This window comes from Melanotaenia boesemani, chromosome 3 (genome assembly GCF_017639745.1).
Source record: "Melanotaenia boesemani isolate fMelBoe1 chromosome 3, fMelBoe1.pri, whole genome shotgun sequence".
In the NCBI taxonomy this organism is placed as follows: Eukaryota; Metazoa; Chordata; class Actinopteri; order Atheriniformes; family Melanotaeniidae; genus Melanotaenia; species Melanotaenia boesemani.
The window spans coordinates 28573905-28586281 of NC_055684.1; the positions used below are offsets into that span (position 1 = coordinate 28573905).

The following is a 12377-nucleotide window of genomic DNA, read 5'->3' on the forward strand; positions in this document are numbered from 1 at the left end:
GATTAAATTTTCAGGAACAAGTGATTAGATTTTGGGGATGATCTGGATCACTGTCTGGATCCAGGAATTTTTTAAAGAATTCTTTAATATGGGAAGGTAGGGATTATTTTGCCATTAGAGCTTCAAAGTGAAAAATAATGCCCACAATTACTGGCAAAAAATAAATTAATTAATTAAAAAAAAAAACTTGGTGGAGGTTGGTGCTCTCTCAGTGCTTCTAGTTAGTACTTGTTTACTTAAACAATAATGATCAGGAAATTATGTAGCAGGCCAAAATGCTGCACAGTATCACCAAATAGTATGTTATATCATCATGTCATGCACACACAAATGAGAGCTTATGTGGTTAATGAAAGTACTGTAGCAACTGTGAAACAGTTCTCAGAAATGAACACAACTTCTGACATTACACAGTACAATAAACGTGGTGATAAGGATCTTTTTTTTTATGATGCTGTGTCTCTTTGTGTGAGTGGAGCTTGTGAGCTGCTGATACGTGGCCTGTGTGATTTAGGAGCAGATGAGCTCAGCAGGTTTTATCCTGTGATTGTGTCACAACACGCTCTTTTGTCTCCACATTCACACTGTTGCAGGTCAATAAACCACTTAATTACTGCACTGCATCTTCTAGCATCAGAATAAAGCATGTCACATTTTTCAGGATTACTTACTTAAATACAGTGCTTATTGACTGAGGCCAAGCAGACATCATGAGAGACTATTTCGAGTCTGAAAAACAACAAGTATGATGTGTTTTTTTGTTTGTTTTTATGCCAAACATATTTCTACCTCTTGTTGTAGTTTAATCAGACTGGACGGGGCAGTGTGTGCAGCCAGGCCATCATGCTTGTGACTGACGGGGCAACAGAAATGTATGATGATGTTTTTGAGAAGTACAATTGGCCGGAAAGAAAAGTGAGTCCTGACCTCTTTCTTGTGGTTCCCACTTTTTCTAATTTTCAATGTTATACCTCTTCTTTCTGAATTTTCTGCTTGCGCTGCAATTTTCTTACATCAGGGATAGACAAAGATTTTAATACTTTATGCCAGCTCAAGCCCCTTTCTGATGTTGTGAGGAATTGGCTTCTCACTTCATTACAACTTTGTAATGTAAAATCCGTGTCAGTGTGATTTTTTTTCAATATGTTGATGCATTACAGCTCAATACTTTTCCCACAAGGAAGAAAATGTGGGAAATTAACTGCTTTCAAGGGCAGTGGATATAGTTCAACCCAGAAAAGACTTTTCTCCATCTATCCTGCCGCTGCTCTCTCCCCACGTTTAAAACTACCTTTAAAATCCTTTGTCATGCAATGTTTCTAACATGTAAATGCAATTGATATTAAATCAACTGCTGTGCTGTTCACAGAGCAATAAAAGCAACAGCTCAGGGGCTTTTGTTCAGTCCTATAAAGCATATGTGTGTTGGCAGTGTTTGGCAGAGCACAAGGCAGTGTTTGGCACCCCAGCCCCCCACCCCATCCATACACCCTGAGGGCTGCTATATGGCAGCCATTCATGTTTTCTATATGCTTTATGCTTAGCAAAGCATCTGGAGCCAATGAGCCATGCAGGTCTGGCAGAAATTCACACAGCGTTCTCTGAAAGGACAGTTGCACATGCCCTCAGACCCTGACAAAAGAAAATTAACTTAATTTAACTAAAGTAGAAAATAAAAAGTATAACAAATACAATCTGTAAAGGATTGGTTAAACAAAAGAGGGATGACAAGACAGCTAAACACACAACCTTACGAGGTTGTAGCCGCTTGTGCTTCAAAGCTGATAGGATCAGGAAAGAAAGATGAAGCTCTAAAGAAGGACACCACGTTGCATGTTTTTGTTCTTATCCTTCCATCTTTAAAAATGTTGACATCTGTTTATCGTTTGCGCAGGTGCGGATATTCCCTTACCTGATTGGACGAGAGTCTGCATTTGCAGATAACCTCAAATGGATGGCTTGTGCCAACAAAGGTTGGAGGCTTTTTGATAAACACTTTCCAAGACAGCTTTGTATCGGAGCGGTGAAAATAGTCTGATGTGACACTTGTGTGCAATAATATGATAGATTGTGTGTGTGTGTGTGTGTGTGTGTGAGAGAGAGAGAGAGAGAGAGAGAGAGAGAGAAAGAGAGAGAGAGAGAGAGAATATCTGCATGGTTTGATCGTGTGCGTCTATATTATGTGTTTTTGGGTACATGCATGTTCTGGCTTAGATTCCTTCTGCCAAAAGGCAATGAAATGTCACTTGAGGGGGGGGTCAGAGGTCAATCCTCTCTAATCCCTCTTCCTGTCAGTGTCTACCTCTTGGCTGCTCGCTGCTGATGGTTCCCACGTGTCAGTGCTTTGGATGAGTGCCCTCTGAAAGGGAAAGTCACAGCCAGGAAAACAGATCGCAGAGGGATTGTAGCATGACAAACCCCAAACCTCTTTCCCTTTACAGACCCCCACCGTGAAATAACCTTACATGTCCAATGTGAAACATTGTCAGCATCAGCAGGAACCAACACCAAGTCAAATCATTCCTGGGCTGCTCTGAGCCGTTCTAAAAATCTGCTGCAGCAATGGTCAGTGCAGTCCAGTCCTGGGGCATCAGCAGCAGTGAATAGTGATGAAATACACAATGACCAAATAGATTTTAACTTCACTACTTTGACTGAGAACTGCATTTCCATCTAGTGATCTACAATTACTTCCACTAGGCTAAAATTAATTTAATGACTATCAAATAAAATAGAAAATTGATACAATACAGTCACATAGCTGTTCTGCACAATAAGCTCTTTTACTTCTGCTTCCATTCTAAATTAATGTCTGAATGATGGGATGCTGGGGTATCTAACATGGGAGCAAATCTTTTCACAGCTATGAAAATGGTGGGTATTTTACAGCCTAATTTCAGTAGTATACATTTAATGTACAGCTTCGAACATAAGCCATACACACTTTAAAACCAAATATAGGGGAAAATATTTAATAACATAATAAACAGTAATAAAAATGATTGATGAAAATAGTGATTATAAATTATTTTCAGGCAGTATTTATTTTATTTTATTTTATTTTATTTTTATAGACTAGGCTATGTTCACATCACATCGTTATACTATAATATATTTTAGTTTGTAATGTGCTTTGTGAAATGTTCCAAAGACATATTCAGTTGCTGTTGTGGAAGAAATGTTGCTGCTTTTAAATCAGTATTATTTTTTATTGTAATTTCATGTGTGTGTCTTTTGCAGGATACTTTAGTCAGATCTCCACTTTAGCTGATGTTCAGGAGAACGTGATGAGGTATCTACATGTCATGAGCCGCCCAAAGGTTATTGATCATGAGCATGACACAGTGTGGACTGAAGCTTACGTGGACAGTGCTGTAAGTTTGTTGGATTCCACATACATGTTTTTATTCCATAATCTTCATACAGTGGGGTACCAGGGTGACTGCATGTTTGAATAAACTACCAGTTTACATCTTACAGTAAGATATAAGAATTTATTTCAGGTGCAGATACTGTCAGTTCTAATGTTGCTGTCCTGCATTATCGTAAAGAGCCTCTACTGTACAGCGAGAGTGTCCATGTGTGGATCTGCTCCCTCATCATTATTCTTCATGCTGCTGGAATGATTCCTCATTTTGAGCTTCATTAAACTGCATGGATTCCCCACCATCATCACCCCCACAACACCACCATGTCCTCCAATGTACATCTGTGTCCACTAAGTCAGTGCAAAAGGTGCATACTTTCACTCACTGATAATTCAATGTTTATGTTTGTTCTTTCTCGTCAGCTTTCTCTTGCTTATAAGGTAAATATCACATTTTGTTATTTTACAAAGGAACCCAATGAACACTGTTTGGATATTTCTTAAGTAGTGTTGAACTAGAAAGAGGATCATAGGCTTAGAAAAGGTTTCTTCTCAGATTCAGCAAATTTGAGTCATCCTGTATAAAGCTGAAGTGACTTGAGAGGTTAAACAGTTAAATGTCGCTATCATGCTTCAATATTCCCCTGGAAGTTTAAAGTGAGGGTAGGTCCTTCCCGCTGAGGGCCAGAAACAGCACAGAGGCATTAATTGTATTTCATTCCAGTTTGGAAACCATCTACACACTAAAACAGACACATACACACACAAAAGGGTTGGAGATTGTCCTCTGGAGTGTGTGCTCGTGTATCGCAGCCCCAGACACACCATTCATCATTCTGTGGATCATTGCACTTTATCTCCTAAAGCCCATAATAAAACTGACATTGGAGTGGAGACCAAGAAAGCGGCAGAGGAAAGGGAGAGAAGGATGGGGGTTGAGGTTGTTAGGCATCCATGAGTTTACCTGTGTGTATGTTAGTACGTGCATGCATTTGTGAAGACTAAAGCAGCCCGGATTTCTCCTCCATTGTGTGTAATGATGAATGTAAGGACCATACATTCTTCATTTTGTCAGGTTAGTTTGTACACACAGCTCGTTTCCTTCACATACACACATATACACAAAAGAACATCAAATACACACACAGGCACACACAGATGTGTTGACTCACAAGGTGAAGGAACAGCAGACCTACTTTAACAGTGCTCATGTGCTTAATTATGTCAGCCTTCATCCTCCTGAGAACATCACGCGCTCCAGGTGTGACACTGGGAAGGCTTTGACCGAGGTCGTGTTTATGAGTTTTTCTGCTTCTTTAAAACTACAAACAATAAATGCAAAACAAATAAAAGTCTGTTTGTAGATCCACATTTCTATGTGTGGAAATACCTTTATTTTAGTTATAGTTAAATCTTCAAGACATTGATTTAGTCAAACTAACAGGTTCAGTGTAAATATAGTCTACTGTAGCCGCACTTTGTGCTCCCTTTCTAAACATGCATACAACTCTATAAGTCTGGTAGAAGAGTCAGTTTTGCGTAAGAATCTTCCTAATTTAATTAAATGACCTGGAACAACTAAGTATTTCACACTTGTGCCTTTTCCTTCTTAATTAAAAATCTTCATAATGAAGTGGTATTTTATGTGGTCCTAACATACTAATATGATATATTGTCCCCTTGTGACATTATGATATGTTTGCATTAGATGAAGTATATAAAGCACTTTTTGTTGAATATTTAATGGACATCTGTAGTTTCAGTGCTGCCGACTTGCATTATAGCATTAATGTAAATATGGTTGGATTCACATTGCAGAGCAGTTGTTTTTGACTAAAGCCGTCCTCATTTTTCAACCACCTTTCCTGTTTTCTAAGGAGGCAAAGGAAAAGAGCTTAGAAACAGATGATAGGAGGTCATTTTTTCTGACCTAACTTTATGTTAACAGCACAAGGCTGACTCAAGAGTCAGTGTTTGGTTTGTCTCTTGTGGGCAAGTGTTGTAACATAGCAGAGCAATATGCTAGACAAGAAGGGGCACCAGCTGCATTTCTGGATATAAAATACTAATTCGAAGGTACTTTCATGAGTTTTATTATTCGGAAAACATGAATATTTTTTGCATCTCTGAAAATAGGTTGTTATACATTTTATACAATGATACTGTCACCTTTTTTTCTATGTGGAAATTTTAAATATATTTTATGTAATCGGACTGTCTTTGCAGTGGTATTTATTGACTAACATTTTCATTAAAATGAAATTTAACTGTATTATAAAATATATATTATTAGTTACTAGTATATTAGTAGAGCAATTGATAGATAATAGTCTGTGTCATCTGCAGAAAATTATGAAGCATACTTTGTATAATGTTGATAATAGTACCTTTCCTTAAAAGGAAATTATTAAGCATTTAAACTCTGAACATGTGAAAACATCTGATCCAGTCACTGTTTTTGCTCAAAGATTAAAATTAACGAAGTAAACAGCAACTCATTTCACTTTGACTTTTTCCAGAGCTGATATGATGCTTTTAATGTAGTTTTTCTTTTGAGTGATGCTTAAGAATATAATCTCAAAACACAGTGACACCTCATTCAATGAGACCAATATGTTATCAGCCTGCTTCAATGAGAAACTGTTTTTATTATTTCAGCTCAATGACAAATCAGGCCCATCTCTGACAACTACAGTCGCTATGCCAGTTTTTAGCACAAAGAATGAAACGGTGAGTGAATTACTAATGTAAGGTACTCCAGCACCTTTTTTTTTTATTTCACATGAGTTTATAACCATCTACTGTATTTAATTGTCAGGTAAAAATTGATAGTAACTTTTCAAACTGAAGACAAAGTAGTATGGTAAAAATTTAATCTGTGGCATTCAACCTTATTGGCTTGAAATGAGATAGTGGGCAGTTTTGTGTGTGTGTGGTATCAGATCAAGGGGAAGACAGAAACTTCAATATCTAGAGTGGCATGTTTCATTATGCTGGTATTCTTTTACCAAGAGAAAGATTAAATAAACACGTTTATCTGATTATTTGTATGGCAATAGTGCAAAAGACAAAATCTCTTTGAATATATGGTATAGCAGCATGTTTTAGTCAAAAAGCCTTTTCGAGTTTCTGCCATGCAGTCCAAATTTTTTCAGCTAGATAAACACAACTCTGTTAAAAGTTCTGCAGTAAAGAGAGATATAAGACCTGAAATGTCAGACTTTTACAGAGATAAAGTGATTTGCAAGCTGCTCCTCTAGTGCAACACCCAGGGCTTTTTAAGGTCCAAAGATTGTACTTTCATTGCATTTTGATTATAATTCCTCTTACTTATGTACCCATTTCTTCTCTTTTTTCCCCTTTGTCTGCTTAGTAACTGAGCAGTTATGAAATTAAAATGAATAGTTTTAATAATAGTTAATAAGTTAGTTTTCCTAATAGTTATTAATAATATAGTGACTATTTCCAGAGGGTAATGACTGCTGGCAGGTATTAGCTCTTGTACCTTACTGTCTTGCATTGGACCTAAAGAAGTCTCACTGAAAATGTTTTGTTGTTTCCTCACTGTGTTCTGTAGAGGATATGAGCAATCTTCCATTATTTCCAGCAGCTTGTAACATTCTTCTCTGGACAATCAGCTCCAGCAGCTCTATAGCTATCCCCAGCACAGAACCAGCCTTGTTGATCTGTCTGTTCAGCTTCTTTAAATGTCTGACTCTGATCCTGCAGCTCCAACAGATGGCTGCAAAGCTGAGTGCACTTTCTACAACATACTTATGGAAGCTATGCAACATCTTGGTGCAGACATTGAATTATCTTAGATTCCTTAAGATGTAGAAACTGCTCTGTCCTTTCTTGTAGATTGTCTCTGCATTGTATTTCCAGCCTAATCTGTTGTCTAGCTAAATCAATCCTAATGCTGGTTCTAACTGAAGCTACGTTTTACTTTTGCATCTTTTCATGCAGAAGAACCAGGGTATTCTGTTGGGGGTCGTAGGAACAGACATTCCTCTGCAGGAGTTGATGAAGCTCATCCCAAAACATATGGTACAATCAGCTGTCACTGACTAGATTAATGTATTTCTTCCTTTTTTGTTGTTCTTGTTTTACACATCTCTTTCTCTGTCTCTAGTTAGGGATCCATGGATACGCATTTGCAATTACAAACAACGGCTACATACTGATACATCCAGACCTCAGGCCTTTGGTAACTCAGTTTCTTTGCCTCAAAACCTAAAGAGTCTCACAACATTCCCTGACTTTACCCTGTTTTTCCTTTTTGTTTTGTCCATTCTATTGTGTAGATAACCAAAAATAAAAGGGCACACAGAGACAAATGTGTTAACTGGCTTAGGAAGCTACATGGGCTCGTATAGTCTGTAATCCTCACCTTTTCCTTTGATGTATGCATGCAGGGATAAGGGCCACTCATAGGGCTGGCTGGCCTGAGATTTCCCAGAGGTAACTTAACACTCGCTGGCAGAGACCACAGCCCCTTGCCCTGGGACCGCTGGTGTCTCAGGAGCTTTGGCTGTGCTAGTGGATCTGTGTGTGCCAGTGTTAGTGCTACTCCTCTTTGTGCAACTGTGTGTGTTGGTCTGTGTTGGTTCTTTGTGAATGTTTCTTTGTGGCTGTGGTTGTAGTCATTAACTTTTGTCGTTTAATGTGCAACATACAGTAGCAGAGTTTTGACATGAAGACTTTAAAGCCTTGATGTAGACTTGTTTGAGCGTGGATTTTCTATCAGTCATATTCATTACTTTTAATTTACCTGACAGTGTTAATTTCACAGATGATTTGTCAAATAATTACTCTCCAAAAGCACCATAACAGTGCTTATTAAAAGGAGAATGAGTAGTGAGTCTTCATTTTATTACAAAAGATAAATTACAATGAATTGTCTGTAAATCAGTTTATTATATTCATACTAAGTTAAAATATTTATATATATATATATATATATAAATATATATATACATACATTTTGCACCAAATGCAGATATGATGACTGTTGCAGGAAAGATTAGCTGAGCTGAGGCTGAACTTTTAATCAGATTAAAGCAGAATTGCAGTAAAATGATCATTAAACTGCACACATTGTGTCACTCTGTGCAGTATCAGGAGGGTCAGAAGAGGAGGAAGCCCAACTACAGCAGTGTGGATCTTTCTGAGGTGGAGTGGGAAGACAAAGATGACATTGTATGTGCTAAAAAGAAAACTGCATTATAAGATTTGAGAAATTGATTTTTTTCTTATTAAAAATTAAAAGAAGCAGCATATATATATATATATATATATATATATATTAAGTTAAATGTGTTTGGATCTGCAACATTTCTTTTTCATAATTTTGTCCATTCATATCAGGCACTTAAATGAAATTAAATGAGAATATTTTAATAATTGCAGTGTAAATGCAATGAAATCCAGACTGCCGGCTGGATCACTCACCCAGCTTTTTGATCTGTCTGCTCTGTGTGTCATCTTTTCTGCACTTTATCTCTAAGCTACGCAATGCTATGGTGAACAGGAGGACGGGGACTTTCTCTATGGAAGTAAAGAAGACAGTGGACAGAGGGGTGAGGTTGCATAGGACATTTAGTGTCTGTCTGTCCTGTCTCTTGTTTTCTCTGTTGTCTCGGGACTAAAAGACTAAAAATCTTTTTTTCAGAGGCGTGTACTCAAAATGCACAATGATTATTATTACACTGACATCAAAGGAACTCCATTCAGGTGGGAGAATATAATTAATGCCTAAATTACATTATGGCTGTTAATAAGTCTGTTACAGCCAAAGCCTCACTGACTCATGTTGATGCTTTTCCATGTTTGTAACTTCAGTGTCGGAGTAGCTCTCTCAAGAGGTCATGGCAAGTACTTCTTCAGAGGAAATGTATCCGTTGAAGCAGGTACTTAATTCTAATTCTGTTGTACAATATGTTTTATTAAGGCAAAAAAAACTCATCAACAACCTGAATAAGGTGTTTAAAAGCCACATTGTTCATGTCTTTTAGAGATTACACATACACAAATCTGAAACATAAGGAACACATACATGGGTTTCCCTCCAAAAGTTTATTGTTACCAGAATAATTGTTCTCCCCAAGACACATTCACAGTTCATCAGTCCACACAGACTGGCATTGCTGAAGCGTTACTGACTTGTGTTTTTCAGGGCTCCGTGATTTGGAACAGCCAGATGTCGCCCTGGCAGATGAATGGTGAAGCAGGGCTGTGGAAGTGGTCATTCATGCATAATGTAGGTTATCCCACTATGCTCATGACACATCCTGTGTTCTAACAACGTGGCTCTTTCTGGACCACTTGCAGGACCTATTGCAACACAGAGGAGGAGCATGAGCACCGCCACCTGACCCAGATCCAAGCCATTAAGTTCTTCATGACAGGCCGCAGACCACACCTTAAATGTAAGAGACATTTGAGTTGTACTTAAACCAGTTGTATTAAAATATACAAGCAGCCTGTGTTGTCTGTGGAGATACCATATGTCACCTATTTAAAGACAAAAACTGATATGATAGGAGATGGATTTTTTTGTATTTATTAATTAAACTCTTGACTAAAACCGGTGTTACATCCTGTAGGTGACAGAGAATTAATTCAGGAGGTGTTATTTGATGCTGTGGTCACTGCTCCACTAGAGGCCTACTGGACTGGACTGGCTCTCAACAAGTCAGAGTAAGAGCAGTTTGCAACCACTTCCTGTTACTTTTCTCCGCCTGCAGTCAAAAAGACTAAATGTTATACAGCTATGTAAAAAAAGAGAGAAAAGAGAATAAAACAAAACCTCTCTGTCTATCTATCTATCTATCTATCTATCTATCTAGTGATTGGTTTCAGTGCTGTAAACCTTAAACTGATGGATAGATAGCTTCATATTTGACTAGTATACTTCAGTATACAGAAGTCTTTCACTGTGATTTTCACCCCAAGACTGAGCGTGTTGTTGTGCATTATGGCTGATCATCTCCAAATTATCTCTTACCTGTCCAAAGGACATTGTTCTATAAGTCTTGTGGTTTGGTCAGATGTAACTTATTAAGATTAAGCTGTGCTGCTAAATGTTTTAGAGAGAAATTGTTTTCTCCAGGTAATCCTTCCAAAAAAGTCACATTTGTTCAGTATTTTTAAAGCTGTGCTCACTTCATACTCCGTGTTAATCAGAGCCTATAGTGTCTGAGATGCAGCTCTTGTGATTTTTGTACCTTGAGCATTGCATGGTCTGATCTTGGGGTCAACTTACTGGATAGCCACTCCTAGGTAGACTGAGAACTTTCAGTGTTTTTCATTTCTCTGATCCTGTGGAATGGTGACTTCCAGTTTCTTCCAGCTATTCCCAAATTGATGGGCAGCAGCAACTGCATCTCAAGATCATTGTTGATGTCTTTCTTCCTTGCATTCTGCTAAAATGCACCTGAATGATCCAGACCAGCAAACTGACTAAACAGTTGGGCTTCGGCTGCAATACGTTCTTTGTTGTTTTTGATTTAGGGTTGAATTATTCTCATTTCAAGCCATGTGAGGAGGAACTTTCTTTTCTTTTTTTTAAATGAGTGCAAAAACTAATTATAGGTGGCATTGTTTCTGTTAGATATGTTCAAGGATGTACAGATTATGTTCTGCATCACACCAACAGGAACTCAGACAAAGGAGTAGAGATTGCTTTTTTGGGTACACGTACTGGTCTGTCGAGAACCAACCTGTTTGTACCAGCCGATCAGCTTTCCAACCAGTGAGTGCTGCTGTTCAACATTTCTCTAATCATTACCTACAAATCACAAAGCACAGCTGCAATTGTGTTTGATGGATCTAATATTCACTCTTCACCTCAGTTTAATTCTTTCTACCTCCACAGAGACTTCCTGACAGCGGAGGACAAGGAGGGAGTGTTTAATGCTGATCACTTCCCTCTGTGGTACAAGCGAGCAGCAGAACAAGTTCCTGGTACATTTGTCTACTCCATCCCCTTCAGCACAGGTACACTATGAATTGTAGAATATCAGCTCTCCAAGCCTTCACAAAACTCAGCTTCACATGAGATAATCTCTGAAAGATGCAGAATGTTCTTAACTTGCCATGCACAAGTACATCTTATATAGTTTTCTTTTTCCAGGGCAGCATCATTCACTACACTTATTGGAAATATCTCTTGTTGCAGAGTGTTTGGGGATTTTAACATGTCAGTCAATCTCTTTCTATACTCCTCTTTTCTGTTATGGACTATTGGTGAAATGTGTTGGAAACCAAATATTCAAGCCTCACAGCTTTTCTGCACTTGATATATCCCATGTTCTGCCTTTTATCAGAGGATGAAAAACTCAGCTTTCCCCGTCAGGACTTTTACAACCTCCATCTGTTAACAGTGGCTGCATCCATGCAGGCTGTGCCATCATAACCTGTAATGTTCAATCACAGTACCCATTCTAGAAATAAGTGAATCATCTGGTGGTAGAAAGAGCTCTAACTGGTCACCATTATTGTAAAGTAATGGACCGCAGTTTCACCTGAGTCGGCAGATTGAAATTGATAAGTAAATGACGCCATCTAGTGAGCAGAAAAAGTAACACAAACAAATTCCCTGCTCTTCTTCTGTAGCTTTAGAAAACAAGAGTGTGGTTTTGGCCAGCACGGCTATTCAGCTCCTCGATGACAGAAAGTCTCCAATTGTTGCTGGTAATTATTATTAAAGCATCTTTCCCATCATGTCAGCATCTGGTTCCTCTCGTCATGCTTAAAACATGCTGTTGTTTGATCATGATCAGCTGTCGGGATCCAAATGAAACTGGAGTTTTTTCAGAGAAAGTTCTGGACAGCCTGTAGACAGGTAAACTCACTGCAACACAAGTGTACAAAATAATTTGCTTTCCAGTTATTTGTGTAACTAAGATACCCCTATTTTGTGCTCAGTGTACAGCTTTGGATGGAAAATGTAGCATTAGCTGCGACAGTGAGGTAAGAACAGTCAGATCATAAATCCTTGTTACATTTT

General features: G+C 38.2%; 1 protein-coding gene across 1 annotated transcript in view; it reads left to right on the forward strand.

The window, feature by feature from the left end:
- cacna2d3 (calcium channel, voltage dependent, alpha2/delta subunit 3) overlaps positions 1–12377 on the forward strand; it is a 34890-nt gene that overhangs the window by 18008 nt on the left and 4505 nt on the right. Inside the window, exons 12-30 of the mRNA XM_041980599.1 lie at positions 802–915; positions 1895–1973; positions 3241–3374; positions 3791–3808; positions 6026–6097; positions 7334–7414; positions 7500–7574; positions 8483–8566; positions 8875–8946; positions 9039–9100; positions 9209–9276; positions 9543–9588; positions 9698–9795; positions 9973–10066; positions 11025–11120; positions 11244–11365; positions 11984–12061; positions 12151–12212; positions 12296–12340. Coding sequence (XP_041836533.1) covers positions 802–915; positions 1895–1973; positions 3241–3374; positions 3791–3808; positions 6026–6097; positions 7334–7414; positions 7500–7574; positions 8483–8566; positions 8875–8946; positions 9039–9100; positions 9209–9276; positions 9543–9588; positions 9698–9795; positions 9973–10066; positions 11025–11120; positions 11244–11365; positions 11984–12061; positions 12151–12212; positions 12296–12340 — 1500 coding nt within the window. The remainder of the gene's footprint in view (positions 1–801; positions 916–1894; positions 1974–3240; positions 3375–3790; positions 3809–6025; positions 6098–7333; positions 7415–7499; positions 7575–8482; positions 8567–8874; positions 8947–9038; positions 9101–9208; positions 9277–9542; positions 9589–9697; positions 9796–9972; positions 10067–11024; positions 11121–11243; positions 11366–11983; positions 12062–12150; positions 12213–12295; positions 12341–12377) is intronic.